General features: G+C 46.6%; 1 protein-coding gene and 1 long non-coding RNA gene across 2 annotated transcripts in view; both read left to right on the plus strand.

Annotated features, from left to right (window-relative positions):
- The window catches only part of LOC310635646, a 68,884-nt gene that overhangs the window by 24,488 nt on the left and 17,564 nt on the right, over positions 1–26,832 (plus strand). The window lies entirely within an intron of this gene.
- Positions 5,015–22,955, plus strand: LIPG (lipase G, endothelial type; the record flags this gene model as incomplete). Its single annotated transcript, XM_083353220.1, has 10 exons — positions 5,015–5,057; positions 7,045–7,241; positions 8,965–9,144; positions 11,027–11,138; positions 12,728–12,952; positions 17,015–17,257; positions 17,843–17,963; positions 18,312–18,530; positions 21,227–21,331; positions 22,423–22,955. The coding sequence occupies 10 exons, from the start codon at positions 5,015–5,017 to the stop codon at positions 22,442–22,444; spliced, it is 1,467 nt and encodes a 488-aa protein (XP_083209346.1). The 3' UTR covers positions 22,445–22,955.

The raw sequence follows: 26,832 nt of genomic DNA on the forward strand, positions 1-26,832 counted from the left end.
CCAGCAGGGGGCTGGACTAGAAGACCTCCAAGGTCCCTTCCAGCCCTATTCTCTTCCGTTCCATTCCATGGGTAGCAAAGTGGTAGTTTACACTGCTTTGCGGGTGGTATTAAGTTGCATTGTCGTAATAGCAAAACATGTGGGTGATGCCTTGTTTTCTAAATTGTCTTAGGGCACAAACTCATCTTGAATTCAATTGCCAGATCAGTAAGTTCTCCTGGTGCTTTGCTTCCCCCATTGGAGTTCGTTCATTCGTTCCTTCATTTGTTCATTCACTCATTCATTGCACATCCTCGGAAGCGGATGGCTATTGACAAATGCAGCGTCTTACGTAAAATTCAGAATTTCTGCTATTCCTCAGTGTTTTTGCTTGCGTAGGGCTTGGTCAGCTGAACAGATTTTTGCAGTTGATGGTCTGCACATCAAAACTGTGTGACACAACATGCCACGTTACAACACCGATGCCATAAGCCACGGTTTAGAATGATGAAACTGAGTTACTCAGATGAGGACGGATTCCTTTGCCAGTTGAGCCTAAGACCTCTTCCCTTGGGCTTTTGTTAGGCAGGCACTGACTTACGCTGTTGCTTAACTCTATCCAAAGCGCTGCCCGAGGCCACAGGCGTACTTCATATGTCATTGACGGATCCTTCCGTTGACCTCCATACTCTTGGGATTTGGAGAGAACGTTGGAGAAGTCCTTTCCAGGAAAGATCGACTCTTCTGGTGTGCGTTGAGTCTAGGGCTGTTCAACAGGTTTTATGACTACAAGGGGTAGGAGAGCAGCAGAGGATAATCCAGTTGCCACTATAGATAGTGTAATAACCCTTAATTGCAGTTGCTATATTGCTATTTCAGCTTCTGTTATCTATCTGCAAATTAAGCTGAAGTTTTTGTAAGGTTGCTGCCACACAGCTGCAAGTGTGGGCCTGTCCCGCCTCTGCTCCTCCTACGTGAGGCTTCTGGGGCTCAGAGCCACAAAAGGGCCCCGTTTCACCTTTGCCCAAAAGGAGAAGAGCTGGCGTGGGTCAGAAGCAAGCCTGCCCACACCTAGCCTTCCTAATATAATTAATAATATAATGTTATTGAGTAGAGGTAGTCCTCGATTTACAACGGTTCACTTGGCGACCTGTGGACACGTGATTTACATTCAGACGCTTGACAACTAACTCACATTTATGACGGTTGCAGCATCCCTGGGGGTCACGTGATCCCCTTTTGCAACCTTCTGACGAGCAAAATCAATGGGGAAGCCAGATTCACTTAACAACTTTGTGACTAATTTAACAACAGCAATGATTCATTTAACAACGGTGGCAAGAAAAGTAGTAACATGGGGTAAAACTCAAATTTCTCACTTAGCAACCTACACTTTGGGCTCAATTGTGGCCGTAAGTTGAGGACTACCATATAATAATATTGAGTATAATAAATACAGGTAGTCCTCAACTTACAACAGTTTGTTTAGTGACCGTTCAAAGTTACACTGAAAAAAGTGGCTTGTGACCATTTTTCACACATACGACCGTTGGCAGCATCCTCATGGTCACGTGATCAGAATTTGGATGCTTGGCATCTGGCTCACATTGCAGAGCCCCGGGGGGGGGGTCACGTGATCACCTTTTCTGATCTTCTGACAAGCAAAGTTGACGAGGAAGCCAGATTCACTTAACAACTGTATTACTGACTTAGTAACGGCAGTGATTCACTTAACAACTATGGCAAGAATGGTCGTGAAATGGGGCAAAACTCACCTTGAATAGTCACAAAATCAATGGTTATAAGTCAAGGACTACCTGTACGTGCAATCATTTCCCACCCCTCAAAAAAAAAAAAGATCACTTTTGTACGCTCTGCCTCTCTTCTGCAGGTGTTGTGGCCTGTGGTATTCCAGGACACAATTGTACAAAGTCTGCATGCAATTAGCCAGTGTGTGTTTGGCAGCATGCTCACAGTGTCTGACTTGTACGCACTTGGGACAAGCAGGTAATCGGATGAATCCCCATTGGATGTATTTAATAATAATAATAAAGTGGGAAGGGACCTTGGAGGTCATCTAGTCCAACCCCCTAATCAAGCAGGAAACCCTACACCATTTCAGGCAAATGGCTGTCCATTCTCTTCTTACAAACCTCCAGTGTCGGAGCATTCACCACTTCTGGAGGCAAGGAGTTCCACTGGTTAATTGTTCTCACTGTCAGGAAGTTTCTCCTTAGTTCCGGGTTGCTTCTCTCCTTGACTAGTTTCCATCCGTTGCTTGACTTCCCTCTGATCTGCTAAATTTAGTTGGGGTGAATTCCCCATTATATTAGCTTCTGTTTCCAAATATTAGGCAAATGCAGCGAGTGGCTTGATTGAATCCCCAAAGAAAAGGGTTACACAAGTCCTGTCACGCAACACACTTTGAAGAGAGGCAGGGCTTTGGGCAATCTCAGCTCCATCTGGACTTTTTAATTTCTTCTGGCCCCCCTTTTTGGGGACCTCAGCATACACCTCTCCAGGTGAAATTGCCCCTTTCCCCAAATATTGTGCTTCTCCTGAAATCTGGTGTGTCCTCTAGAGCTACAGAACCAGTGAAGTTACAACAGTCTCTAAACATTTTCCGCCTCCCCCCCCCCCCAGAAACCCTCAAAGTTACTGGGGGGAAAAACAAATAACGAGAACTTCCGCAAAATACAGCTAGTCCTCAACTTACTATTTGTTTAATGGCCGTTCAAAGTTAGAACAGCACTGAAAATGTGACTAACAATCGGTCCCCGTACTTATGACGGTGGCGGCATCCCTATGGCCACATGATCAAAATTTGGGCACTTAGCAACCAGCTTGTATTCATGGTGGTTGCAACATCCCAGAGTCATGCGATCCCCATTTGCGACCTTCCCAGCCGGTTTCCGACAAACAAGGTCCACGAGGCAAGCCGGATTCATGTAGTGACTGTGGGTTCCACTTAACAATTGCAGCGATTTGTTTAACAAATCCAATAGGCTCATAGAATTGGGAATGACTCACTGCTTAGCAACAGAAATTCTGGTCCCAGCTGTGGTGGAAAGTTGAGAACCACCTGTATTGAAACCAACACCTCTTTTGATCACCGACATGCACTTCTGAGCTGCTTGTGGTGTCACAATTAAAGTACAAGGGCTCTGGGTCAGCCCAGAGCTAACTACTGCTTCATGTGCATGCTCAGTTCTACCCTGTTCCCATTTTGCAACTTGCAAGCTTAAGAGAACAAAAACAGTAACTGTGAGAGGGACCTTGGAGTCCTAGTGGACGATCCCTTGACCGTGAACCAGCCGTGTGCAGCAGCAACCACAAAAAAACTCACACAATCCTGGGTTGTATAAACAGAGGCATAGAATCAAGATCATGCAAGATATTAGTACCGCTTTATAAAACCCTACTGAGGCCACTCCTGGAACACTGCAGCCAGGTTCGGTCACCATATCACAAAAATGATGTTGAGACTCTGGAAAAAGTGCAGAGAAGAGCCGCTAAGATGATCCAAGGCCCGGAGACTAAAACATACGAAGAACGGCTGCGGGACTTGGGTTTGGCTAGTAGTCTAAAAGAAAAGAAGAAACAGGGGAGACATGATAGCAGTCTTCCAGTATCTGAGGGGCTACCCCAAAGAAGAGGGGTCACGTTATTCACCAAAGCATCAGAGGGATGGACAAGAAACAAGGATTGGAAACTGACCAAAGAGAGAAGCAACCTGGAATCAAGGAGAAACTTCCTGACAGTGAGGACAATTAACAGGTGGAACGGCTTGCCTTTAGACCAGGGGTGTCAAACTCAATTTCACTGAGGGCCACATCAGCATTGCGGTTGCCCTCAGGGGGCCAGGTGGGTGTGGCCTACTGGGTGGGCGTGGCCAGCTCTACATCATTGGCATCGAGGGTGCCTATGGGGGCCTGGGCAGGAGTGGGACAGATCTGAGGGTCTCTGGCAGAAGGAGGGTCTCTGGGCCAGGGCCAAGGCAGTGGGGGCCGTTCCCTCACTCTTTCCAGGATGGCTTCGCGGGCCACATGAGACCACTTCGTGGGCCGGATCCGGCCCCTGGGCCTTGTGTTTGACATGTCTGCTTTAGACGTTAATGTAGGGCAGACATGTCAAACACAAGGCCCGGGGGCCGGATCCGGCCCGCGAAGTGGTTTCATGTGGCCCGCGAAGCCATCCTGGAAACAGTGAGGGAACGGCCCCCACTGCCTTGGCCCTGGCCCAGAGACCCTCCCTTCTGCCAGAGACCCCCAGATCTGTCCCACTCCTGCCCAGGCCCCCATAGGCACCCTTGATGCCAACGATGTAGAGCTGGCCACGCCCACCCAGTAGGCCATACGCACTCTAGCCACGCCCACCCAGTAGGCCACGCCCACCCAGGCCACACCCACCCGCCCCCTTGAGGGCAACCGCAATGCTGATGCGGCCCTCAATGAAATTGAGTTTGACACCCCTGATGTAGGGGTTTCAACATTGGAGGCTTTTAAGAAAAGGCCCGAAATGGTATGGGGGTCTCCTGCTTGAGCAGGGGGCTGGACTAGAAGATCTCCAAGGTCCCTTCAAGCTCTATTCTGATTGGTTGAGAGTTCAGCTGCAGCCAAGAAAGTATGGAAAAATCTCTCCATTAGTTTTGAAAACAAACTGACTTTGCACAGCAGATGTTGAAAGAGCAGGAGGAATTTGGTGGGATAAGCTGTGTCTTCCTTTACCTGCAGGACAGGTCCGAATTCTTCCTCCTGTTCAGCCAGCCTGGAGGCTTGGTGGCCCATTCTCAACCTAAGTTACTTGGCTAGTTATAGGAGGAGGAAAATGGAAGAAAGGGCAGGTTGAAAAAAAAGGTAAAGGAGGCCTTGCAGATTTTACTCCACTAGTTGTTGCCGACTCTAGGGGGCGGTTCTCGTCTCTGTGTCGAGATGAGCCAGTGCTGTCCAAAGACTGGGGTTGGACTAGAAGACCTCCAAGGTCCCTTCCGACTCTATTATGCTATGTTCTATGTTTCTGTGGTCATGTGGCCGGCATGACGTCACACAGCACTGTTACCGGCACTTCCCAGCAAAGTGGTACCTATTTATCTATTCACATTTGCATGCTTTGGAACTGCTAGATTGGCAGGAGCTGGGGCAAGGAACGGGAGCTCATGCCATTGCGTGGCACTCCGATCTCGAACCTGGGGTGCCGGCTTTCCAGCCGACAAGCCCAGCATCTGGAGGAAGGACAAGGGATGGTGTGGATTTTTGTAGGGCTGGTTTTCTTCTTTGGTTTGCATGTTTGTTAAGAAGATTTATATGGCTGCCCAACTCACTCCCTGGGATTCCTGGTGGCTTACAGAAATTAAGCCCCAAATAAAAACACAACACACACACACACACACACACACACACACACACACACACCGTGACAATAATGAAGCCAGCCACTTGATGGGCTCCGTATCAGTCTGGGGTCCCCAGAACCATTGGCAAAACCTTGTCTCCAGGGCCTTGCAGAAGAATGTCAAGGTGGCACCAATCTTATCTCCGCAGGGATGATGTTCTACAGCGGGGGTCTTCCAACTTGGCCCTTTTATGACTTGTGGACTTCAACTCCCAGAATTCCTGAGCCAGGCCCACAAGTCATAAAAGGGCCAAGATGGAAGACCCCTGTTCTACAGAGAGAATCGTTCTTCTTAGTTCTGCTAGATCAGGGGTGGGGAACCTTGGCGCTCTTATGACTTGTGGCTCAGGAATTCTGGGAGTTGAAGTCCACAAGTCATAAAAGGGCCAAGTTGGAAGACCCCTGTTCTACAGGGAGAATCCTTTTTCTTGGTTCTGCTAGATCAGGGGTGGGGAACCTTGGCGCTCTTATGACTTGTGGCTCAGGAATTCTGGGAGTTGAAGTCCACAAGTCATAAAAGGGCCAAGGTTCCCCACCCCTGCACTAGATGGACTTTCTTAAGAGAGGGGACCCATACTGCCTCTTCACTCTGGAGGGTTGGGTAGATATAACTGAGAAACGGCCATCCTTCAGATCAGCTGGCCCTGTGGATTGGTTTTCTGTGGAAACGTGACGCCCAGAAGCTTTACAGTTATAAAAATAGCTTAGCCTGATAAAGAGATACACAATATTGTTTGACCTCTTTGAGGTCTCCATTGTCTCAGGATTTATTGTTTGGCTGCAATCATTCCTTGGTGGCTGAGTTCTAGCTATGGGTTTTGCAACGGACTCATATGGAAGTTCCCACGAGAGCATTTGATAGTTTGAAAAGCTGCCAGATACGTATTGAATCAGCTGGTGGAGAAGGGGAAGTTCTGGTAGCCATTCTTCAGACCTAAGGAGATGACATGTGGAAAGATCTTTTTCAGATGATAAAACTTTTCTGCTTTCTCAGTGAGTGCACAAGGGAAATGGGCCAAGTTATACCAGCAGCTGACGATAGCTGTTGAAGATGAAGTCAGCTTTTCTCAATGTGATGTTCTCCTGAGAATGTGGGTTTCAGTTTCCACTTCTGAAGGCTGACGTCCAACACATTTCAGGGGCACCAAGTAGGAAGGCAGATTCTGTACAGGTAGCCCTTGGCTTACAACATTTAGTGACTATTACAACGGCACTGGAAAAAGTGAGGTATGACCGTTTTTTACAACAATAACAAGAATAATAAAGTTGGAAGGGACCTTGGAGGTCATCTAGTCCAACCCTCTGCTCAGGCAGGAAACCCTATACCATTTCAGACAAATGGCTGTCCGGTCTCTTCTTCAAAACTCCCAGTGTTGGAGCATTCACCGCTTCTGGAGGCAGGTGGTTCCACTGGTTAATTGTTCTCAAGGTCAGGAAGTTTCTCCTTAGTTCTAGGTTGCTTCTCTCCTTGATGAGTTTCCATCCGTTGCTTCTTGTCCTGCCTTCATTTATGACCATTGCAGCACCCCCCATTCTCATGTGATCGAAATTCAGATGCTTGGCAACTGGCTGCAATTTATTTATTGCAGACAAGGATTACCCATATTTGTTCAGCTTATTTGGCCAACATCACTTACGGATGAATGATGTTAAGTTCTACATATTTTATTCCAGATGATAGCGTTTCTCAGGTGCAAAAGCTGAGAGAAGGACCATCTAAAGTTCGGGATCTACAAGTGAAGTTTATTGTTCGTACCACCCCAGACCTGGATGATGCTGAATGCTATCTCACAGTTGGTCAAGACCATCTCCTAGACGACTGCAAGTTCAATGTCTCCGCCAAGACTTTCTTTGTTATTCATGGATGGGCAGTAAGTAGAAGGACTTGACTGAGCTCCTTGACATGTGACAGGTTCCCCAATTAAAGCTGTGATCGTTTACAGTGACTGATTTTTGGCAACATTGCCATATCTAGGCACCAGTTATATAGAGCTTTGAACCGCCCATCTTTCTTGATGGAATGTACCTTCTACACTGGTCATTTTTATTATTTAGAGTAGACCAGGGGTCTTCAAACTTGACCCTTTTATGACTTGTGGACTTCAACTCCCAGAATCCTGGGAGTTGAAGTCCACAAGTCATAAAAGGACCAAGTTTGAAGACCCCTGATTTAGACCGTATCAGGCGATTGCTTGCAAGGTTACCCCTGGATGAATTTCAGTCTAATCCAATCATGGTTAGGCAGAAAGAAGGGCTCAGACAATCGGTAATGGGTGCTCCAGAGCCATGAAAGAGTTGGAGCTTGCTAGGATTTCTCCTGAGGAAAACTGACTGGAGAATACTAAGTGTGATGCTCTTCAAATAATCTGGAAGTATTCAATTGTTTGTTCCCGTGAAGGTAATTGGGAATCCCTGAGCTGGGTTGTTTTCTCGCAGACGTTTCATTACCCAAACTAGGTGATATCATCATTGCACACCCTAGTTAAGGTAAGGAAACAACCAACCTCAGAGAGGACCAAGGACTCCTCGTTTCAGCCCTGAGGTATAATTTTTCTCCTTTATTGATAATTGGAATTCCACCAGTCTCCGAGTCAGTGCCTGTCCACTTTCTCTGGTAAAATGCAGCTTGAGGTTTAGGATCATTCCCAAATATTTTTCCATCTTTTGGAAAGAAAGAAAAAATGGCGTAGTCGTTCCTTCCACCCTACCCCAAACAGAGGAAAACATCAGTTTAAACTGGCAGTTCAAGCAAAGACAGGCAGTTGGTGACTTCTAAGGGCTGAGCTACATAATACATCAAATATCCAGCATGGTTTGGCCTCTTTTTCAATGACTAATGCCAGCATGATACGTAGAACTTTCTGGGTTTTCAAAACTCTTCCCCCTCCAAATGAGAGGAAAAAAGTGTATCGGCCCCGATGCAGTTAAAAACAATAACTTGCGTTGGTGTGTGTGGAGAAGGAGACTTCTGAGCAAGTGAAGGGGAGGGCAAGGTACCCTCCATCAAGGTGTGGCGGTCCTGGTTAAGATCTTAGTGCTTACCTGAATGGAGATTCTCAGACATGCAGGTCCTGGTTGCCCCAAAGCTGCTCTTCCACAAGGCAACTGGACTTGGTTTTTCCTTGAAGATGTTTTGCTTCTCATCCAAGAAGCTTCTTCCATTCTCACTGAATGGTGGAGGAGTTTAAGTTAAGGAGGGCCGACTCTAGAATCAGAAAGTTTGAATCGGGATCCAAACTCTGAGCTTGAAAAACTGTGTATTTTAATACCTTTAAAAGTAAAAAAGAAAAACCCAACGCTGTGATTTTCGGAGTGTTCCCTCACCAGCTGTTTGTTTGGGAAGAAACTGTCCTTGCTAGAAAACCGAACTGGTCACTTGTGAAGTTCTTTTGAATTTGGCCTGAGGATGGCAGGAGGCACCTCCTGGCCAAGGTAAATCTTTGGATTTGGATGCAGTTAAATCTTCTCCAGGATTACATCCCCCAAATGTATTAATTCCTTCATTTAAAAAAATACGTATTTACTGAAGACTTCAAGCCCTGCTTACAATCCTCCTAGGACTAGACTGGGGCCATATCTTGATTTTCCTTCCAGATGGGCGGCATGTACGAAAGGTGGCTGGACAGCCTGGTCTGGGCTTTGCAGGAACGCGAGAAGGAAGCCAACGTGGTGGTGGTGAACTGGCTGGCTCTCGCCCAGCAACTCTACACCATCGCGGTCAACAATACCAGGGTGGTTGGAAAAGAACTTGCGGGCCTGCTGGACTGGTTAGAGGTAATTTTCGCAAGCAAACAAACATTTCGCTCTGCAAGTTGCCCAAGAAAGGGGCCGCCCACCTGGCATCAAGTGGATGCCTGGAAACGCCACATTTGCATAGGCAAGAGTCCGTCTGCCAGCAGTGTAACAAAGCTGGCTGAGTGCCAAAAAGGTGAGGAGAGGAAATAATTGGGGCTGATTGCATACTGGATATCTCAGTGACACAACCTGGGTGAAAATGCACAGCAGCTTCATCCTTTTATATCTGCCAATCTGGCTCAGATCTGTTTGGTTAATCCCTAATTGCTTAATCATTCCTTGACTTATCTGCTCCTTAATCTAGTTAGGTCCCTGCTGTCACTTGTAAAGCGGGCAGTAGGAAACACATCGTTTCACAGATCTTAAATATGAGCCTCCTCACTTGATCTTAGTCAAAAAGCGATATGCTTGCCTCTGTTTTATGCGCATATTGATTTTGCTGGCCTCAGTAGGCAGGCCTCGTCCCTTGCAGCCGGCAGCTGTTCCTTAATCCAGATTTGCTTCTCCCCCTCCCCTCTCTTGTCACAGTTGATTAGCCAACTTCTGTCTTTAATTAATCTCCTCCCCATTAGACAGGCCTGCTCTTCCAAGCTGTTTTATGTAGTTTGGCACTGGGACTGCGGCCTTTTTAAACTGAACTATACGTACATTTAGAATTGAATTGCCTAGAGCTGTTCTTTACTACGGCCCTTTGCAGGCCGGAATAGTTTGTAATTGTGTGGAGGAATGCACATTTGAGCAGTGGGTGACTAACCGGACATAAAGTAAAATGAACTTTTCTTAAACACCCTTGGTTTTCGCAGTTAGGGGTGGTGGTTTGTGAGTCCTGGTGGCGCAGTGGTTAAAGTGCAGCATTGCAGGCAAACTCTGCCCACAGCCAGCAGTTTGATCCTGATGGAGCTCAAGGTTGACTCAGCCTTCCAGCCTTCCGAGGTCGGTAAAATGAGGCCCAAATTGTTGGGGCCAATACAGGGAGTCCTTGACTTACAAAGCCATCCAAAGTTACAACGGCACTGAAAAAAGTGACTTGTGACCTTTTTTCGCACTTCACAACCATTGTAGCATCTCCATAGCTCACGTGATCAAAATACAGTTGCTCGGCAACTGACTCATATTTATGACAGTACCCGTGTCCCGGGGTCCCGTGATCCCCTTTTGCGACCTTCTGACAAGCAAAGTCAATGGGGAAGCCAAATTCACTTAACAACTGTGTTGCTAACTTAACAGCTGCAGTGATTCGCTTAACAACTGTAGCAAGAAAGGTTGCAAAATGGGGCAAAAATTACTTAACAAATGTCTCACTTAGCAACATAAATTTTGGGTTCAGTTGTAGTCGTAAGTCAAGGACTGCTTGTATGCCAATAATGCTTACATTGTAAACTGCCCAGAAAACATTGTAAAGGGCTAGGTGCAGGGGTGGGCAACCTTGGCCCTTTTATGACTGGTGGACTTCAACTCCCAGAATTCCTGAGGCAGCCGTGCTGAGGGGAAAGGGAGAAGTTTCCAAGCTGAGCCAGGCTGGCTCAGGAATTCTGGGAGTTGAAGTCCACCAGTCATGAAGGGAGCCATAGGCTCCCATGCTGGCTCAGGAATTCTGGGAGTTGAAGTCCACCAGTCATGAAGGGAGCCATAGTCCCCCCCCCCCATGCTGGCTCAGGAGTTCTGGGAGTTGAAGTCCACCAGTCACAAAAGAGGCAAGGTTGCCTACCCCTGGCCTAGGGGGTGGCTATGTAAGGCTGAATGCTTGTTGCTATTGCTATTTTTCTGGGAGGAAATTTCTAGCATGAGGTTTCGTCCATTTGCTAAATAACGCGGTAGAGTCACCAGCGCGAGGGATTTATTCCTCCTGTCCATGTTGCAGGAGAAGAAGGACTTCCAACTCAAGAACGTCCATCTGATTGGCTACAGTCTCGGGGCCCATATTGCTGGCTACACCGGAAACTATGCCCAGGGGACTATTGGAAGAATTACAGGTAAGGTGACCACCTGGCGGCTTTCTCTTGCTTTCCAAAAACATTACAGCGCTTGGCCTCCTGTTTCTGCAACTGCCTGATGCCCCATTTAGTGCAGAAAAAGTGGTTTTGCAGCCCAAGAGAATTAGTCCAGGGCTCTCCAAATTTGGCAGCTTTTAAGACTTCAACATGGCTGGGAGTCGAAGTCCACAAGTCTTAAAGTTGCCAAGTTGACTTGTGTGTGCAACTTCAAGTAATTAATCAAAGCCATCCCACTCGAAATAGCCTCTGGTAAACCGATCTGCCTCTAGGCTGCCTTCTGCGCATGCCCTTGGGGGTAATTGCAGATCTGTGTTTGGTCAAGGCTGGGTTGTGGTTAGTGGTGGACGGGGCCAAAGTCAGAAGGCAGGAGGGCATCTCATTTCGGTCCCGGCCTTCTCGTCTCTCTTCTGCCATGTCATCAGCTTTTTGACTTCTAGTGCTCTCGGTCCTTCATTATACAGGAGAAAGGTTAAGAAAAAAAAGCTTTTATTGGCATTAGTGGCGGATTTGCACCCCTCAATCCACCCTTAACCTTAATTGGCACGTGAAAAAAAGACATTTTTTGGGAAGGGGTCATCAGTGAAACTTTTCTTCCCAGCTGGGTGTGTACGTGTGTTTAAGTATGTGCGTGTGTCCTTTGGTCTGCGTGCACACACCCAGAAGCTTATTTTGCCGAGAATATTTCCCCCAAACTTTGCATCTCACGGAGAATCTGCTTTATAATTCTCCTTCCAGACCAGACAGCCTGTAACCCCAAGGCTAGGAGGGGTTCCCCACCCCACTCTTGCTGAACATATGCACGACAGTTTTGCCTCAAAAGTCACTGTGTCGGGGAAATGGGAGGCATAAAAGTTTCATAGTTCTTTGGTGAATGAAAATCTTCCTCCATTTTCTTTTTTCCCCTCCTGAGATTGCCTGTATGTTGGTTGCAAGTTCTAGTAGATAGCAAAGCAGAGCTTACAAGAAATGTAGCTCCCTTCTTTGCAAAAAACCTAAGCTGATCGATGTAAAGGTGGCCCATGGGCTCTGGACAGCCCCAGAAAGTTCTTTTCGGGTTTTATGTAACCACCCACCTCCAAATTTGGAAGTTAACCATGAGATCTACCAGAACCTAATAGTTAAAGTAGCATAACGTTTGTCCCTGCTGCTGGTCTAGAGCAGGGGTAGGCAACCTTGGCCCCTTTATGACTTGTGGACTTCAACTCCCAGAATTCCTGAGCCAGCCACGCTGAGGGGAAAGGGAGAAGTTTCCAAGCTGAGCCAGGCTGGCTCAGGAATTCTGGGAGTTGAAGTCCACCAGTCATAAAAGAGCCAAGGTTGCCTACCCCTGCTCTAGATTAACCATTCTTCTGATAAGGTATGAACCAGGTTCCTCTAGAACAGAGGCGGGGAACGATGGCCCCTTTATGACTTGTGGACTTCAACTCCCAGAATTGCTGGCTCAGGAATTCTGGGAGTTGAAGTCCACAAGTCATAAAGTGGCCATCGTTCTCCACCCCTGTTCTAGAAGAACGAAGACCTTCAATTATGGCGAAGGGCTAACTAACCACACGCCTTGGCTTTTCTAGGCTTGGATCCAGCTGGGCCGATGTTTGAGGGAGCCGATCCAAGCAGACGTCTCTCCCCCGATGATGCCGATTTTGTGGATGTCCTGCACACGTACACAAGAGAGACGTTGGGCATCAGCATCGGGATCCAGATGCCCGTGGGTCACATTGACATTTACCCCAATGGAGGAGACATCCAGCCGGGATGTGGGCTTACTGACATCTTGGGAACGCTGGCTTTAGGGGGTGAGTTGACTCTTCCGCCTGATCTGTGAGGTTGCTTCAGAGAGCCGGGGCTTCGCAGAGGCGGGAATGCCACGTTGGGCTCATTTCCAAGGGGAAAATGGGGATTTCTCCAGCTATTTCTCTGAGGAAGGTAGTGTAACAGTTGATATCAGACAAGGGTATTAGTAAAATAATCCTTGTAGAAATGAATACCCTGGCATAAGAGTCAGTTTGGTCTAGTGGTTAAGGTATCAGGCTAGAAAGCAGGAGACGGTGAGTTCTAGTCCCGCTTAACCATGAAAGCCAGCTGGATGACTTTGGGCCAATTGCCAGGAGACGGTGAGTTCTAGTCCCGCCTTAGGCAGGAAAGTTAGCTGGGTGACTTTGAGCCAATTGCCAGGAGACGGTGAGTTCTAGTCCCGCCTTAACTATGAAAAGTAGCTGGGTGACTTTGGGCCAATTGCCAGGAGACGGTGAGTTCTAGTCCCGCCTTAGGCAGGAAAGCCAGCTGGGTGACCTTGGGCCAGTCCCTCTCCCTCAGCCCAACCCACCTCACAGGGTTGTTGTTGTTGTGGGGACAATAGGAGGAGAAAGGTGCATTGGATATGTTCCCTGTCTTGAATTATTTTTAAAAATAGTAAAGATGGGATACACATTAAAAATAAATACCCTGCCTTGAACTATTCAACAAATGGTCTCACTTTTTTCCATTACCATTGTAACTTTGGTCACTGAACAAGTAAGTCAAGGACTTCCTGTATTGTTGTTGTCTTTCCCTTGATTTGATGAACCACCTTGTTGGAACATCACCACTGCTGAGAAAGCACTTCAGTCTCCAAGACGAAGAAGTCCAGTGCAACGTCTGCCTCTTTGGCCTTCCTTTCCGTACGGGACCCTTGTGAGCGTTAGAGCAGGATAAAGCCCAGTGAAATATTAATAAAATCACCTTGGCATCTTTTCTTTACCGTGTAAATACTAGATGACTTTAGGCCTCCAACTTCAGTATCGAGGTACCAAAACTGACTTATATTTAATAATAATAATAATAATAATAATAATAATAATAATAATAATAATAATAATAAAAAAAGTTGGAAGGGACCTTGAAGGTCATCTAGTCCAACCCCCTGCTCAGGCAGAAAACCTTATATCATTTCAGACAAATGGCTGTCCAGTCTCTTCTTAAAAACCTCCAGTGTTGGAGCATTCACCACCTCTGGAGGCAGGTTGTTCCACTGGTTAATTGTTCTCCCTGTTAGTTCCAGGTTGCTTCTCTCCTTGGTGAGTTTCCATCCGTTGCTTCTTCTCCTGCCTTCGGGCGCTTTGGAGAATAGCTTGACTCCCTCTTCTTTGGGGCAGCCCCTGAGATACTGGAAGAGTTGCTATCATGTCACCCCTCACCCTTCTCTTCATTAAACTACATATTTCAAGGTTGCTTTAAAGCAGCTGCCTCCTGACTATTTTGGTCTGCGGTCAGTGGATGTCAGGTGGGGAGGGAGCCAAAAAGCAGACAGAATAACAGAGTTGGAAGGGACCAGGGAGGTCATCTAGTCCAGGGCTTTCCAACCAGTGGTACGGATACCACCTATGGTCCATTGGCACCTGGCGGGTGGTATGCAGCCATCCTAGGAAAGGGGTAGCGGGGGAGGGGAATGAGCTGAACCAGACGGCTGGAGCTGCAGGGCTGTCGGGGCTCAGTGGAAGCGCCAGGATCAGCGCCAGGATCCAGCTGGAGCTCAGCGCTGATCCCGGCATGTCTGCTGAGCCCAGAAGAAGCACCGATCAGCTGGAATGTTGCAGGGTCATTCAGATGCTTGGCAACTGATTCCTATTTATGACGGTCACAGTGACCCAGGGTCATCTGAAGTGACCAAAACCTGCTGAAACCACCCAGCAGAGGGGGGGGGGAATAAAAACCAAACTCCCCTCCAACTCACTCCCGCTGCCAATCCTCAACAGAAATGCTCACAACCATGAAAACCTCGGACGGGAGGAAGAGCGCCACTGGGCAGGCGGGCAGGCAGGTGTCTTGCTTGGCTGTGGCTCGGGGGGCACTTTTTTCAGTGCCATTGTAACTTTGAACAGTCACTAAGCGAACTGTTGTAAGTCAAGGACTACCTGTACTTCATCCCTTTTTTTCCTTTTTTTGGGGGTCATCAAGTTTTTGACACCTTGCTAGGCGACTGGTGGTCCTCGGATGTCGCCATATCCTAAATGTGGCACAGTGGGTGAAAAGGTTGAAAAGCCCTGCTCTGGTCCAACCCCCTGTTCAAGCAAGAGACCCCACACCATTCCAGACAGATAGCTGTCTAATCTCTTTTTAAAACCTCCAGTGATGGAGCACCCACAACTTTTGAAGCCAACTTCTGGTCCACTGATTAATTGTGCTTTCTTCTTATTTCTAGATTGGTTTTCTACTTGATTAGTTTCCATCCATTACTTCTTTTCCTGCCTTCAAGAGGGTGACCCCTTTTTCTTTGTGGCAGCCCCTTAGATATTGGAACGTTGCTATCATGTCACGCCTAGTCCTTATTTTCATTAAACTGGACAGCATGAGGAGGAGGAGGAGGAGGAGGAGGAGGAGGCAATGCCATCTTGCTGATTTTGACTCTCCCACACGGCTGTTGCCGCTGAGGCTGGTTCCCCTAACCACTGAGCAGCCTGATCCAAAGTCCCGCTCCTGGAAGGAGCCCAGCCTAGGAAGGGCTGTGTTTAAGGGTTTCCCTCAGAACGTCCTCTGGAAGGACTTTAAACTACAGCGCACGCTTTATAAAGGCCAAGCCGTTATTTAAACTTCCAGCATCTCGCTCCTGGCCATAGGAAGGGAAAACGGATGCCTGCGGGGCTGCTTGGCGAATGGCTCCGAGGCTTCGCGACGGTTGGCAATGGCTTGGAAAGCCCATTTAAAACACAAAGCCATTTCAGCTCATGAAAGGTTTCCAACCGGTTCTGCATCCTCCTCCTCATGACTTAAGTGATATGTGTGTCCTTTGGGCTGCACAGCAACATTCTTGGCTGGGGGCCCGAACAGAGCTTGTGTTTCTGCTGCGCTCCAAAAAACATAGATTTTGCTGCTGCACATGGGGGGGGGGTTGCTTTTCCCTTTTGGCTGAGCAGGAGAATGCAACTCAATTCAATTCAGAATGGAGCTGGAAGGGACCTTGGAGGTCTTCAACCCCCTGCACAAGCAGAAGAGCCGGCTTATACCATTTCAAACAAGTGGCTGTCCAGTCTCCTCTTAAAAACTTCCAGTGTTGGAGCATTCACCACTTCTGGAGGCAAGGAGTTCCCCTGGTTAATTGTCCTCCCTGTCAGGAAGTTTCTCCTTAGTTCCAGGTTGCTTCTCTCCTTGATGAGTTTCCATCCGTTGCTTCTCGTCCTTCCCTCTGCTGCTTTGGAGAACAAGGTGGCCCCCTCCTCTTCTTTGGGGCAGCCCCTCAAACACTGGAAGATTGCTATCACGTCCCTCCCTAGCCCTTATTTTTTTCTAGACTGGCCATACCCGATTCTTGCGCCCGTTCTTCACGTTTTAGTCTCCAGGCCTTTAATCATCTAAGTTGCTCTTCTTTGCACTTTTCCCAAAATTTAATAATAATAATAATAAGTAAGTTGGAAGGGACCTTGGAGGTCATCTAGTCCAACCCCCTGCTCAGGCAGGAAACCCTATACCAGGGGTAGGCAACCTCGGCTCTTTTATGACTCATGGACTTCAACTCCCAGAATTCCTGAGCCAGCACAGCTGGCTCAGGAATTCTGGGAGTTGAAGTCCATGAGTCATAAAAGAGCCGAGGTTGCCTACCCCTGCCCTATACCATTTCAAGCAAATGGCTGTCCAGTCTCCTCTTAAAAACTTCCAGTCTTGGAGCATTTCAACCTCTGTTTTTATAATGTGACCAAAATTGGCTGCAGCATTCCAGGTGTGGCCTTACTAAGGCTTTATAAAGCGGTACCCGTACTCTGCGTGATTTTGATTCTGGGCCAGGTTTTGTGGCTGCTGCCGCAGCCGGCTGCCTCGCGGTCAAGGGATTGTCCACCAGGACTCCGAGGTCCCAATGGTTTCCTGTGGTCCCTCTCCCCTTCTAGAGATCGGAGACCTTGTGATATGTGAGCACGAACGGTCAGTGCACCTCTTTGTGGACTCCCTGGTGAACAGAGACAAGCAGAGTTTCGCCTTCCAATGCACGGATTCCGGGCGCTTCAAGAAGGGCATCTGCCTGAGTTGCCGGAAGAATCGCTGCAACAGCATCGGGTACAACATCAAGAAGATGAGGAACAAGCGCAACAGCAAGATGTACCTCAAGACAAGGGCCGGCATGCCTTTCAAAGGTAAGGCGAATCCTACCGCAGGCAGTCCTCGACTTACGAACACAATTGAGCCCGAAATTTTCATTGCTAAGCGAGACGGTTGCTAAGTGAGGTTTGCCCCGCTTTATGACTTTTCTTGCCACAGTTGTTAAAGTGAATCGCTGCGGTTGTCAAGTCAGTAACACGATAGTAAAGTGAAACTGGCTCCCCCATTGGCCTTGCTCGTCAGAAGGTCGCAAAAGCCGATCACATGACCCCGGGACACTGTGACCGTCATAAATATGAGTCAGTTGCTAACCGTCTGGCTTTTGATCACGTGACCCCAGGGAGGCTGCAACGGTCTCGGTTGGACTCAATTGTGGTCGTACTTCAAGGATTGCCTACAATTAATTTCGTGGCGTACAAGAGCTTTGCAGTCTTTCTCCTTTGTGTAATAGGGAATCCATCATCCACAAAAAAACTGCTTTTCTGATTCTCTCTAGTCTTTTAGTTTGGGGCCCCAACAACACGTGTGGCACTCAGATCCTCTGCCCCTTGGCCCTCCCCTTGCAAGCCGTGTCTGTTTATGTTGCCGCAAATTTGCCACTCTCACCTGTCTCTCCTCAGTCTTCCACTATCAGCTGAAGATCCACGTCTTCAGTTACAAGAGTCTGGGAGAAACGGAACCGTCGTTTTCCGTGACTTTCTACGGAACCAGCGGGGATTCTGAACCTCTGCCTCTGGAAGTGTGAGTGGAAAACTTCAAATATCACTCATTCTCTGTAAGGTTGACGTTGTTTTTTCTAAAAAGGCCACCTCCGTGCTTCGTTCCCCTGGCCCTGTCCTAGGAAGAGCTGGTAGTTGTTTGAAAGTGGGGAATGGTCCAGAGAAGTTCTCAATGACGTTGCGTTCCTACACTGCACGTCTTAGTGCCCCCATAATTTGAAATGAGGGCTGGGAACTTCCAGCTTGGGGGGGTCTGGTCTAGCCCATGAGCTTGGCCCTTGGACTCTACGGGGCCTCGAGGTCTTCCGGCTGGAGCAGGGCTGAGCCGGTGGGTGAACCGGCATCGGTTTGACTTTGGCTTCCCTTTCAGATCCGATCAGATTGGCCTCAACTACACAAACACCTTCCTGGTCTACACAGAAGAAGACGTGGGTGACATTCTAAGGATCAAACTCACTTGGGAAAGCAACACTCAGTCCTGGTACAACTTTTGGAGCCAAATGAAGAATTATTGGTCTAAGCCCGATCTCTCCTCCAAAGAACTGCAGATCAGACGGATCCGCGTGAAGTCGGGAGAAACTCAGAAGAAGTGAGTGCTGGCGGGGGGATCCCCACGAGGGAGCACCTGACTGTCCCGACGGTGGGGATGCCCTGTCCTCGCCATCTTTTTTCTGCTGGACAGGCTGGCCGGGAGGGAAAGTAAGCTCAGTTTGAGCTAAACAATTTACACGTGTGTGCTAGTTTATGTACAGGTAGTCCCCGACTTACAACAGTCCCTTTACTGACCGTTCAAAGTCACAGCGGCACTGAAGAAAGCGGCTTACGCTCATTTTTCACACCTACGGCCACTGCGGCATCCCCTCTCCCAGGGTCACATGATCAAAATTCAGACACTTGGCAACTGACTCGTATTTATGACGGTCGCAGTATTTTGGGGTCATGTGAACACTTCTTGCGACTGTCGGACAAGCAAAGGCAATGGGGAAGCCAGACTCACTTAACAACCGTGTTACTAACTTAGCAATGGTAGTGATTCACCTAAAATCTATGGCAAGAAATGGCATAAAATGTAGCAAAGCTCCCTTAATAGATGCCTCCCTTAGCAACAAAAATTGGGGGCTCAGCTGTGGTTGTAAATGAAGGACCAGCTGTGTGTGCATGTTCCCAGCTTTCTTCCCATAAGCAATGGGGGGAGCTGGATTCACTTAATGACCCTGTGATTCAAATAACGACTGCACTGATTCTCTTAACCGTGACAAAAAAGATCGCAAAATCAGTGGCAACTCCCTTAGTGACCCCCTTGCCTGGCAATGTAAATTTTAGTTCCCCTCGTGGTCATAAGTCGAGAACTGGGTTTATTTTGCTCTTCAGCGTTCCTTTTTCAAAAATCAAAACAGCCTTTGTCTCCCCCAAAAATCAAAATCAGGTGACATAAAGTGCAGAGAAATGGATTTGAAGGGGGATGATGTAAAAAATTAAAAAATAATGTTAAAAAAGCTGTGAATTCATAGTAGCTGTTCTTTTAGTTTTGAATCCTCATAATCTGGAGTAAGTCAATCTGGTTTCATGTTCAGTTTATTAATTAAAATCGCTTTTAGAAGCAGGACTTTAGTTAGCAAGCGAAAGGCCCGAATGATACCTTAACCCAGGGGGAGGCAACCTTGACTCTTTTATGGACTTCAACTCCCAGGAATTCTGGGAGTTGAAGTCCATGAGTCATAAAAGAGCCGAGGTTGCCTACCCCTGCCTTAACCTAACCTGCATCTTTACAAATTAACTCAAGGATAGAAGAGTCTTTTACAAACTGGAAAATTAATTTAGGGGAAACAGTCTGGCCATCTGCCATCTTTCCATAAATATAACTTAAACCACCCCCAATCTTAAGATAAACCTTTTGGTTTTTCATGTTAATGGATGTCAAAGAGCTGCTTGTAGAAAGTTTCTTTCCGAGGAAACACGAATGACACAGAGAACAGCCCTCTCTGTGTGTCTTTGCGTGCTTGATTTCAATACTTCGTATTTATCTAATTAGTAAGAATTTTTGTCTCTGTGGGATCCTTGCATGCTCTCTGAGCTGGGCGGTTTCCTTGCAGACGTTTCATTGCCCAAGTAGGTAACATCGTCAGTTCTAGCAGGAATGGGGTTTGTAGGAGGGGGGAGGAGGAGGAGGAGGAGGAGGAGGTCCGTGGGGTCCTTGGTGCTCTCTGAGCTGGGCGGTTTTCTTACAGATGTTTCATTACCCAGCCTAGGTAACACCACCAGGGCATCAGTGCTGATGAGGTTACCTAGTTTAGGTAATGAAACGTCTGCGAGAAAACAACCTAGCTCGGAGCACGCCGCAAGGACCCCTCCTTTCAACTCTTGAGCTACAAATATTCTCTTTTATCCGTATTTTCATCTGTGCTTTCTGGAGTCACACGAAGGTCAACAAATCAGAAGAGCTCAGTCTGTTCTCATCAGATCTCTTCTGTGGATAGTGAAGTGATCCTCATCACGGCTCACATTCCACGCATGTAGGAGCTACTTTACTAATCTGAAGCAAATTCAAGAATTTAACTCCCACAGTCTCAGGGGAGACATCCCTCAAAGAAGCCTCGGTGGGAGGGGAGGATGCTGCTGATCTTTTGTCGGCTTGCAAAATTGGAGGTTCAGAAGAACCACAACTCGGCAATCGTAGAGAGACCTGTTATGGGTTAGGACAGGGTTAGGCAACCTTGGCTCTTTGACATGCTGTCCCTCAAAGTGATTCTTCTTGGGGAATCTTATCTGTGGTTGATATCCACCTGAAAATGTCCAAACAGCAACACGGATGCACGATAAAAGAAATAGCACGGGAGGTGGGCATTCTGATGTAATACAGAAGCAAGATATTAGATATAATATTTAGGAAAAATAAAAAAAGCTTTGCCTGGCATGGGAATGATAATGAAGGAAGGAAGTTGGAAGGAAGGTGACCCAAAGCCGTATCTTTGGGACAGAAGTGGGGAACCACGGTCCTTTTAGGACTTCTGGACTTCAGCTCCCAGAACGGGCCATGGTTCCCCATGCTTCTCAATCTTAGCAACTTCAAAATATGTGGACTTCAATTTCCAGAGTTCCTCAGCCAGGATGCTAGCTGGACAGTTCTGAGAGATGAAGTCCACATGTCATAATTTCCCAGCGATCTGGGAATTAACAGTTTTGTCACGGAAAATTTACAAAATTTGAATAGATAGCTTAGTATCACTTTCCATTTAAAGGTCCTTGTGTTCTGTGTGGCTTAAAACGCCTTTGGTTTTGTTTCAGGCTTGTGTTTTGTGCAGAAGACCCTGGGAAGACCGACGTGTCTCCTGGCCAAGATCTCTGGTTTGTAAAATGCCGAGAAGGGTGGCAAAAATGGAACAGAACAATGTAAGTCGTGGTGCCGGCTGAGGATTGAATTGCTTGCAACAGAATTAGCACGAGGGGTTATCTGACTGTGTTGCAGAGAAGACAATTGTTCCCCCAAATCTGTGGGGCTGGGTTCTCCCTTAATACTACAAAAATGGGGAAGTACTTGATTTGGGAAGGTGTGGACATCCCAAAGGTCCCCAGCGCTTAAACGAAGAGGGTGCCTCTTAAGCTCCCCAACACCTCAAAAAGGCAAAGAACAAAGGAAGGAGAAAGAGAAGAAGTGATGATGGCACGTGAGCAGGGGTCTTCAAACTTGGCCCTTTTATGACTTGTGGACTTCAACTCCCAGAATTCCTCAGCCAGCGTGTCTGGCTGAGGAATTCTGGGAGTTGAAGTCCACAAGTCATAAAAGGGCCAAGTTTGAAGACCCCTGCACATGAGGAGAAGGAGAAGGAGAAAGGGTGCTGGAGGAGGAGAAGGAGGACAGATAGTGACGGTGGAAAAGGGGAAGGAGGAGGAGAAGAAATTGGTGGTGGTAATAGAGAAGGAGGAGGAGGAGGAGGAGAGGGAGGAAGAGGAGGGAGTTGAATCAAATCTCAAGTCCCAAAATACTTCTGTTGAGCATCTGAAGACTGCAAATGGCAAACTAGGAGTAGGGACACCTGTGAAAGGTGGTCAGAAAAAGTCACCATGGTGTATAACTTGTACATAAAAATAAAAGAACGTGGTTTGGATCACATGGGTCCACGTATCTTAAAGTTGCTCTAAGAGAACTCTTGGCTGTCCCTAAGTAAATTGGGCATTTTACTCAACATTTCCCACTACAAAATAAATTTAACTTTACGGTGTCTGGAAGCCTCCATCAGTGGTCCTCCTCAAGCACGACAAGACCATTTGTGGTCCAGTGGCCATTAGTCAAATGGAACATCCCACCAACTGCCTGGGACAGGAACGTGGCCTCCCCCCTCAAATCTTTAGAGGATGAATTTTTTTCCCCTTTTGTGTTTCTCTTTGAGACCAGCTCATCTGAATTGTCCTTGAAGCGAATCAGAGCTACGTATACGTGAGCTCCTTAAATCGTGTTCTTTGTTTTTCTCTTCCTTTCTTAGAGCAGGATCAACCTGGCATTGAAGCTCCCTCCTTGGGAAGCCTCCTAGATCCATCAGGGACCAACCCAACTGGAAAAAGCATTTGCTGCGACGAAAGACAAACAGCCGAAACGTGTTTCTGCAGACTTTTTCCTCCGGCTTTCCTTCACTTGTCAGCACTTGCAAGAGCTTGTAGTTTAAAGATGGATCTGTGGGGTTGCTAAGAACTATCTCGGCGTGGATGATAATTCAGAGGACTTTTTATATTTATGGCTTCTACTTTTTTAAAGAATAATTTATTGGGAGGGGATAAGCCCACCTGTTACTAAACTGGCCTCTTTTCAGAGACCCTTCCTGTTTTTGCCTATGCCATCTTGCCTTGGTCCACATTGGGGGTCTTCAATGCCTCTTTCACAGGCCCAGTCGAAACAGGTTGCACGTTATTGCAACACCATGACTGATGTGAATGCAGACAGAGCCAGTCATGTAACATAGAGCACTGTGGGGTCCTTGGTTCTCTCTGAGCTTGGTAGTTTGTTTGGGTTTTGGGGGGTTTTTTTGCATACATTTCATTACCCAACTAGGTAATGTCATCAGTGCTAGAAATGGGTTTTTCCCCCGTCTGTTTATGTGCAAATATAGCTGGCCCTTTCAATATTGGTGGGAATGTTCTTTGTGGTTTTTTACCTAGGCCATTTACTTTAGCTTGTTCTTTGATTGGGGTCTTCTTTACTTGCTGCTTCTTGGTCTAGGATTAATCTTTGTGTTACTCTCTAGTAATCTGGGTGTTGACTGTTGGTGAGGAGATGTTGTGGTCTCCTGACAATGACAGAGGAAGCCACAGTTCAACCCTAAGCTACAAATACTGCCTTCTATTAATAGAGCACTGTTTCTCAACCTTTGCAAAAATTAAGATGTGTGGACTTCAACTCCCAGAATTCCCCATCTTAACGTGGCCGAGGATGAGAAATGGATTGATGGATCTATTCAGTGCATATTTCAAAAACCATCGGGGAAGAAGTCTATTCCCCTACTTATCGTTCAAAAAAAATGTGAGCTGGGTGGTTTTTCTTGCAGATGTTTCATCACCCATCTAGGTAACATCATCAGTGCTAGAAGGGAACGGGGATTGCTCTTATTTTTATGTGTTAGTGGCTTGCCTCATCAGCGTCATCGGTGGGATGTTTTGGGGGGTTCCTTGATTAGGTTGTTATTTACGGTTAGCTTGTTTGTCTGCATTGGTAGTTCCTGGATTGAAAAACTAACCTTTTCAGAAATCTGCTTATTAAAGTGAACACAACTTTATAAGCAGTGTACCCTTCCTTCCCGCCTGGGTCCATATGGGAACCAGAAAACAAAATAGGGCTGCTTTAGTGAATAGTGGAGGTGTTCCAGAGATTGGAAATGCTTCTTCCAAATAGTTTCTAAGTATGCACAACCCTAATCTCTTCGTGGGAGGAAAGGAGAACGGGTGTTCTTCAGCATTACATTTCTTAGGTTCTCCACTCACCCGACCAAAGGATTGTACTCAAAATTTTCTGTCGTTTACCAAGTCAATACCTCCCTGTTTCTGGTGCTTTTTTTCTTCCAAAATATCGGAAGGAAAATCATTCTACTCTATAACTCCGCAGGAAAGTTTCATCTGCCTCTCTAACAAATCTTTTTTTTTAAATGACAGCAAGGCATGCTTTTGAGTTAAATGAAGTCTGGCTTAATAAAAGAGGACCCAGAAGAAAATTTATAGCTTCTGTTCAGGGTTCCGTGACTTTTTAAAAAAATATATTAGTTGTATTCTCCCCCCCCCAACCCCCCCCCTCAGTTAACATCCATGATCCTCGGACAAGTTCAGTCTTCACTTTTTTTGCCCCAAAATCAGTTCATATTTTTCTCTTTAATTTTTCCCAAGAGAAAAATATGAATGTCTTTTGAGTTTTCCCTTGTTGAAACATCCTCTTTTTTTTTAAGGAATAACAATTTTCTCGTAGTGTAGGAGACTGTTTTATAAAATGATGGGCCTTGGGAAAACAATTATTATAGAGAGCTGTGAGAAATTAATGTTAAGTTGAGCGGCAAGCGCATCGGTGTCTACTGCATCTGGGTGCCTTTATTCTCTGTGTGTGTCTGCATTAGAGGAGTAATTGTGCTTTCAAATCAGGGGGACAGTAAAAATGGCTAGGATGTAATTGAATTATCTGCCATTTCTGAAGTCTGTTACATTTTTGAAAAAGGAGCTATTGTAGGTTGGCTTCCTGCAAGCAAACATCTACAGGGATAAAATGAAATACGCTTCACTGCATAGGTAGTCCTTGTCTTACAACACTTCATTTAGTGGCCATTCACAGTTACGGAGGCCCTGAAAAAAGGGACTTGTGATCGTTTTTCACATGACCGTTGCAGCATCCCCATGGTTACGTGATCAAAATTCAAAAGCTTGGCAATTGAATCATACGTATTTCTGATGGTTTGCCATGTCTTGGGGACACGTGATCCCCTTTTGGGACCTTCTGACAAGCAAAGTCAATGAGGAAGCCAGATTCACTCAGCAACACAGTGATTCACTTAACAACCGTGGCAAGAAAGCTCGTAAAATGGTGGAAGACTCATTGACCAACCGTCGTGCTTAGCGGCAAGAATTTTGGGCTCAGCTGTGATCGTAAGTCAAGGACTATCTGTGGTGGGAACTCTTTAACATACTTTACGAGTTCTTGATATGTCGGAATGAGGGCTGCCTCCCCTTGTAATCAATGAGTAAAGTTGTTGGACTCTTCAAAGTTTGCAAAATTCCCACAGAAGACCCTTGAGAGATTAAAGTACTGAGCAAGTTAAAATAATCTGCAGAGAATGTCAGCTCTCTCAGAAGAAAAGATGCATCTATTTAAACTTGGATTTCTCTGGGCACTTTTCTGTGGCTAGTCTCTTGCGCATGGGCTAGCAATCTCAGCCAAAGTCTGTTTTTTTTTTCTTACCTAGATGACATTTTTCTTTGTTCTTTAAGAACGGAATTAGGGGTAATTTAACTGTGACCTGTGCCAACTAACGCAGTGATACTGAAGCTCTGTCTGTGAAGTTTAATGTGTATATAATGGGTTTTTGTAATAATTGCTCCTCTATTTATTTTGTTTTCCAGCAATGTGCATTTGTATATTTGTATAAAGAGGCTCCTTTTTAAAAAAAATCTAATGTGTTTTTTACAAGCCAGGAACCCAAAAATAAACTCAGTGATTTCTTTAAAATGAGGTCTGGACATTTTAATTCTTTCCTTTAAAAAAACCCCTAAGGTGGGGTGTCTGTAGAGAGGAATCAAGAAGGAACTCGGTAAACCTGTTCAGCTAAACTGACATGTAAACATGGAATTTCCCCATCACATCATAGTCGGCTGGTCCCCTGGAAATCCTTGCAGCCTGTCAAATTTGGACAGGGGTGGAAATCCAAGGAATAATTCTTCCGTGTCATTGTTCTGGGAAGTGCAGAGTTGATTTCGCCTCTTAGCAGCCAGCTAGGAGCACGGTGGCTCACGTGGTTAGGACGCTGGGTGGACGAAGCCGGCGTTTGAGAGCCAAGGGCTGCTGTGAGAAGGGGTGAGTTCCTGTCATTTGTTCCAGCTCCTGCTGACTTAGCAGTTCAAACGCATACATTTGCAACCGGATAGATAGTTACCACTTTGGGGGGCACATTAACAAGACACGAAAGGCACCCCAACTGGGGGGGGGTCCTGCGGGCAACGGTGATGTCACCAGCTAATCCTTTCAACCCCCAAGTGCCTTGGACCTTCCGACATGAACGCGAGGAGCCACATGACGTGTCTTCAACCGGGTCCGTCAAACCTTCTGACGGAAGTCCAGACTAGACCAAGGATGATCCTTATGTGCCTTCACCACAGCACAGTAGAAAATAAAAGCAGTAACACAATAGCCACAAATCAGTCCAATAAAATCACAGGCAGTCCTCAACTTACAGCCATTCATTGAGTGACAATTTGAAGACATTGGAAAAAAGTGACATGTCTGCAGCCTCTTCACAGTTACGGTAGCGACCAGAATTTGGGCATTTGGCAATTGCCATGTGTTTACAATGGTTGCAGTATCCCAGGGTGACATGACTGCCATTTGCAACCTTTCCAGCTGGCTTCTGACAACTAAAGACAATAGAGGAAACTGGATCCACTTAATGACCACGTGATTCACTTTACAACTGCAGTGGTTCAATAACAACTGGCACAAAAGAGGTAAAAAAAATCAGATGTGACTCAATAGCCACCTTGGCTCCAATTGTCATAAGTCAAGAACTACCTGTAATTCAAATTTTCGCAGTAGAACAACAAACAATAGAATAGAACAGAACAGAATAGAAGCTGGAAGGGACCTTGGAGGTCATCTAGTCCAACCCCCTGCCCAGGCAGGAAACCCTATACCGTTTCAGGCAAATGGCTGT

This window comes from Vipera ursinii (assembly GCF_947247035.1).
Source record: "Vipera ursinii genome assembly, chromosome: 2".
NCBI classification, from domain to species: Eukaryota; Metazoa; Chordata; class Lepidosauria; order Squamata; family Viperidae; genus Vipera; species Vipera ursinii.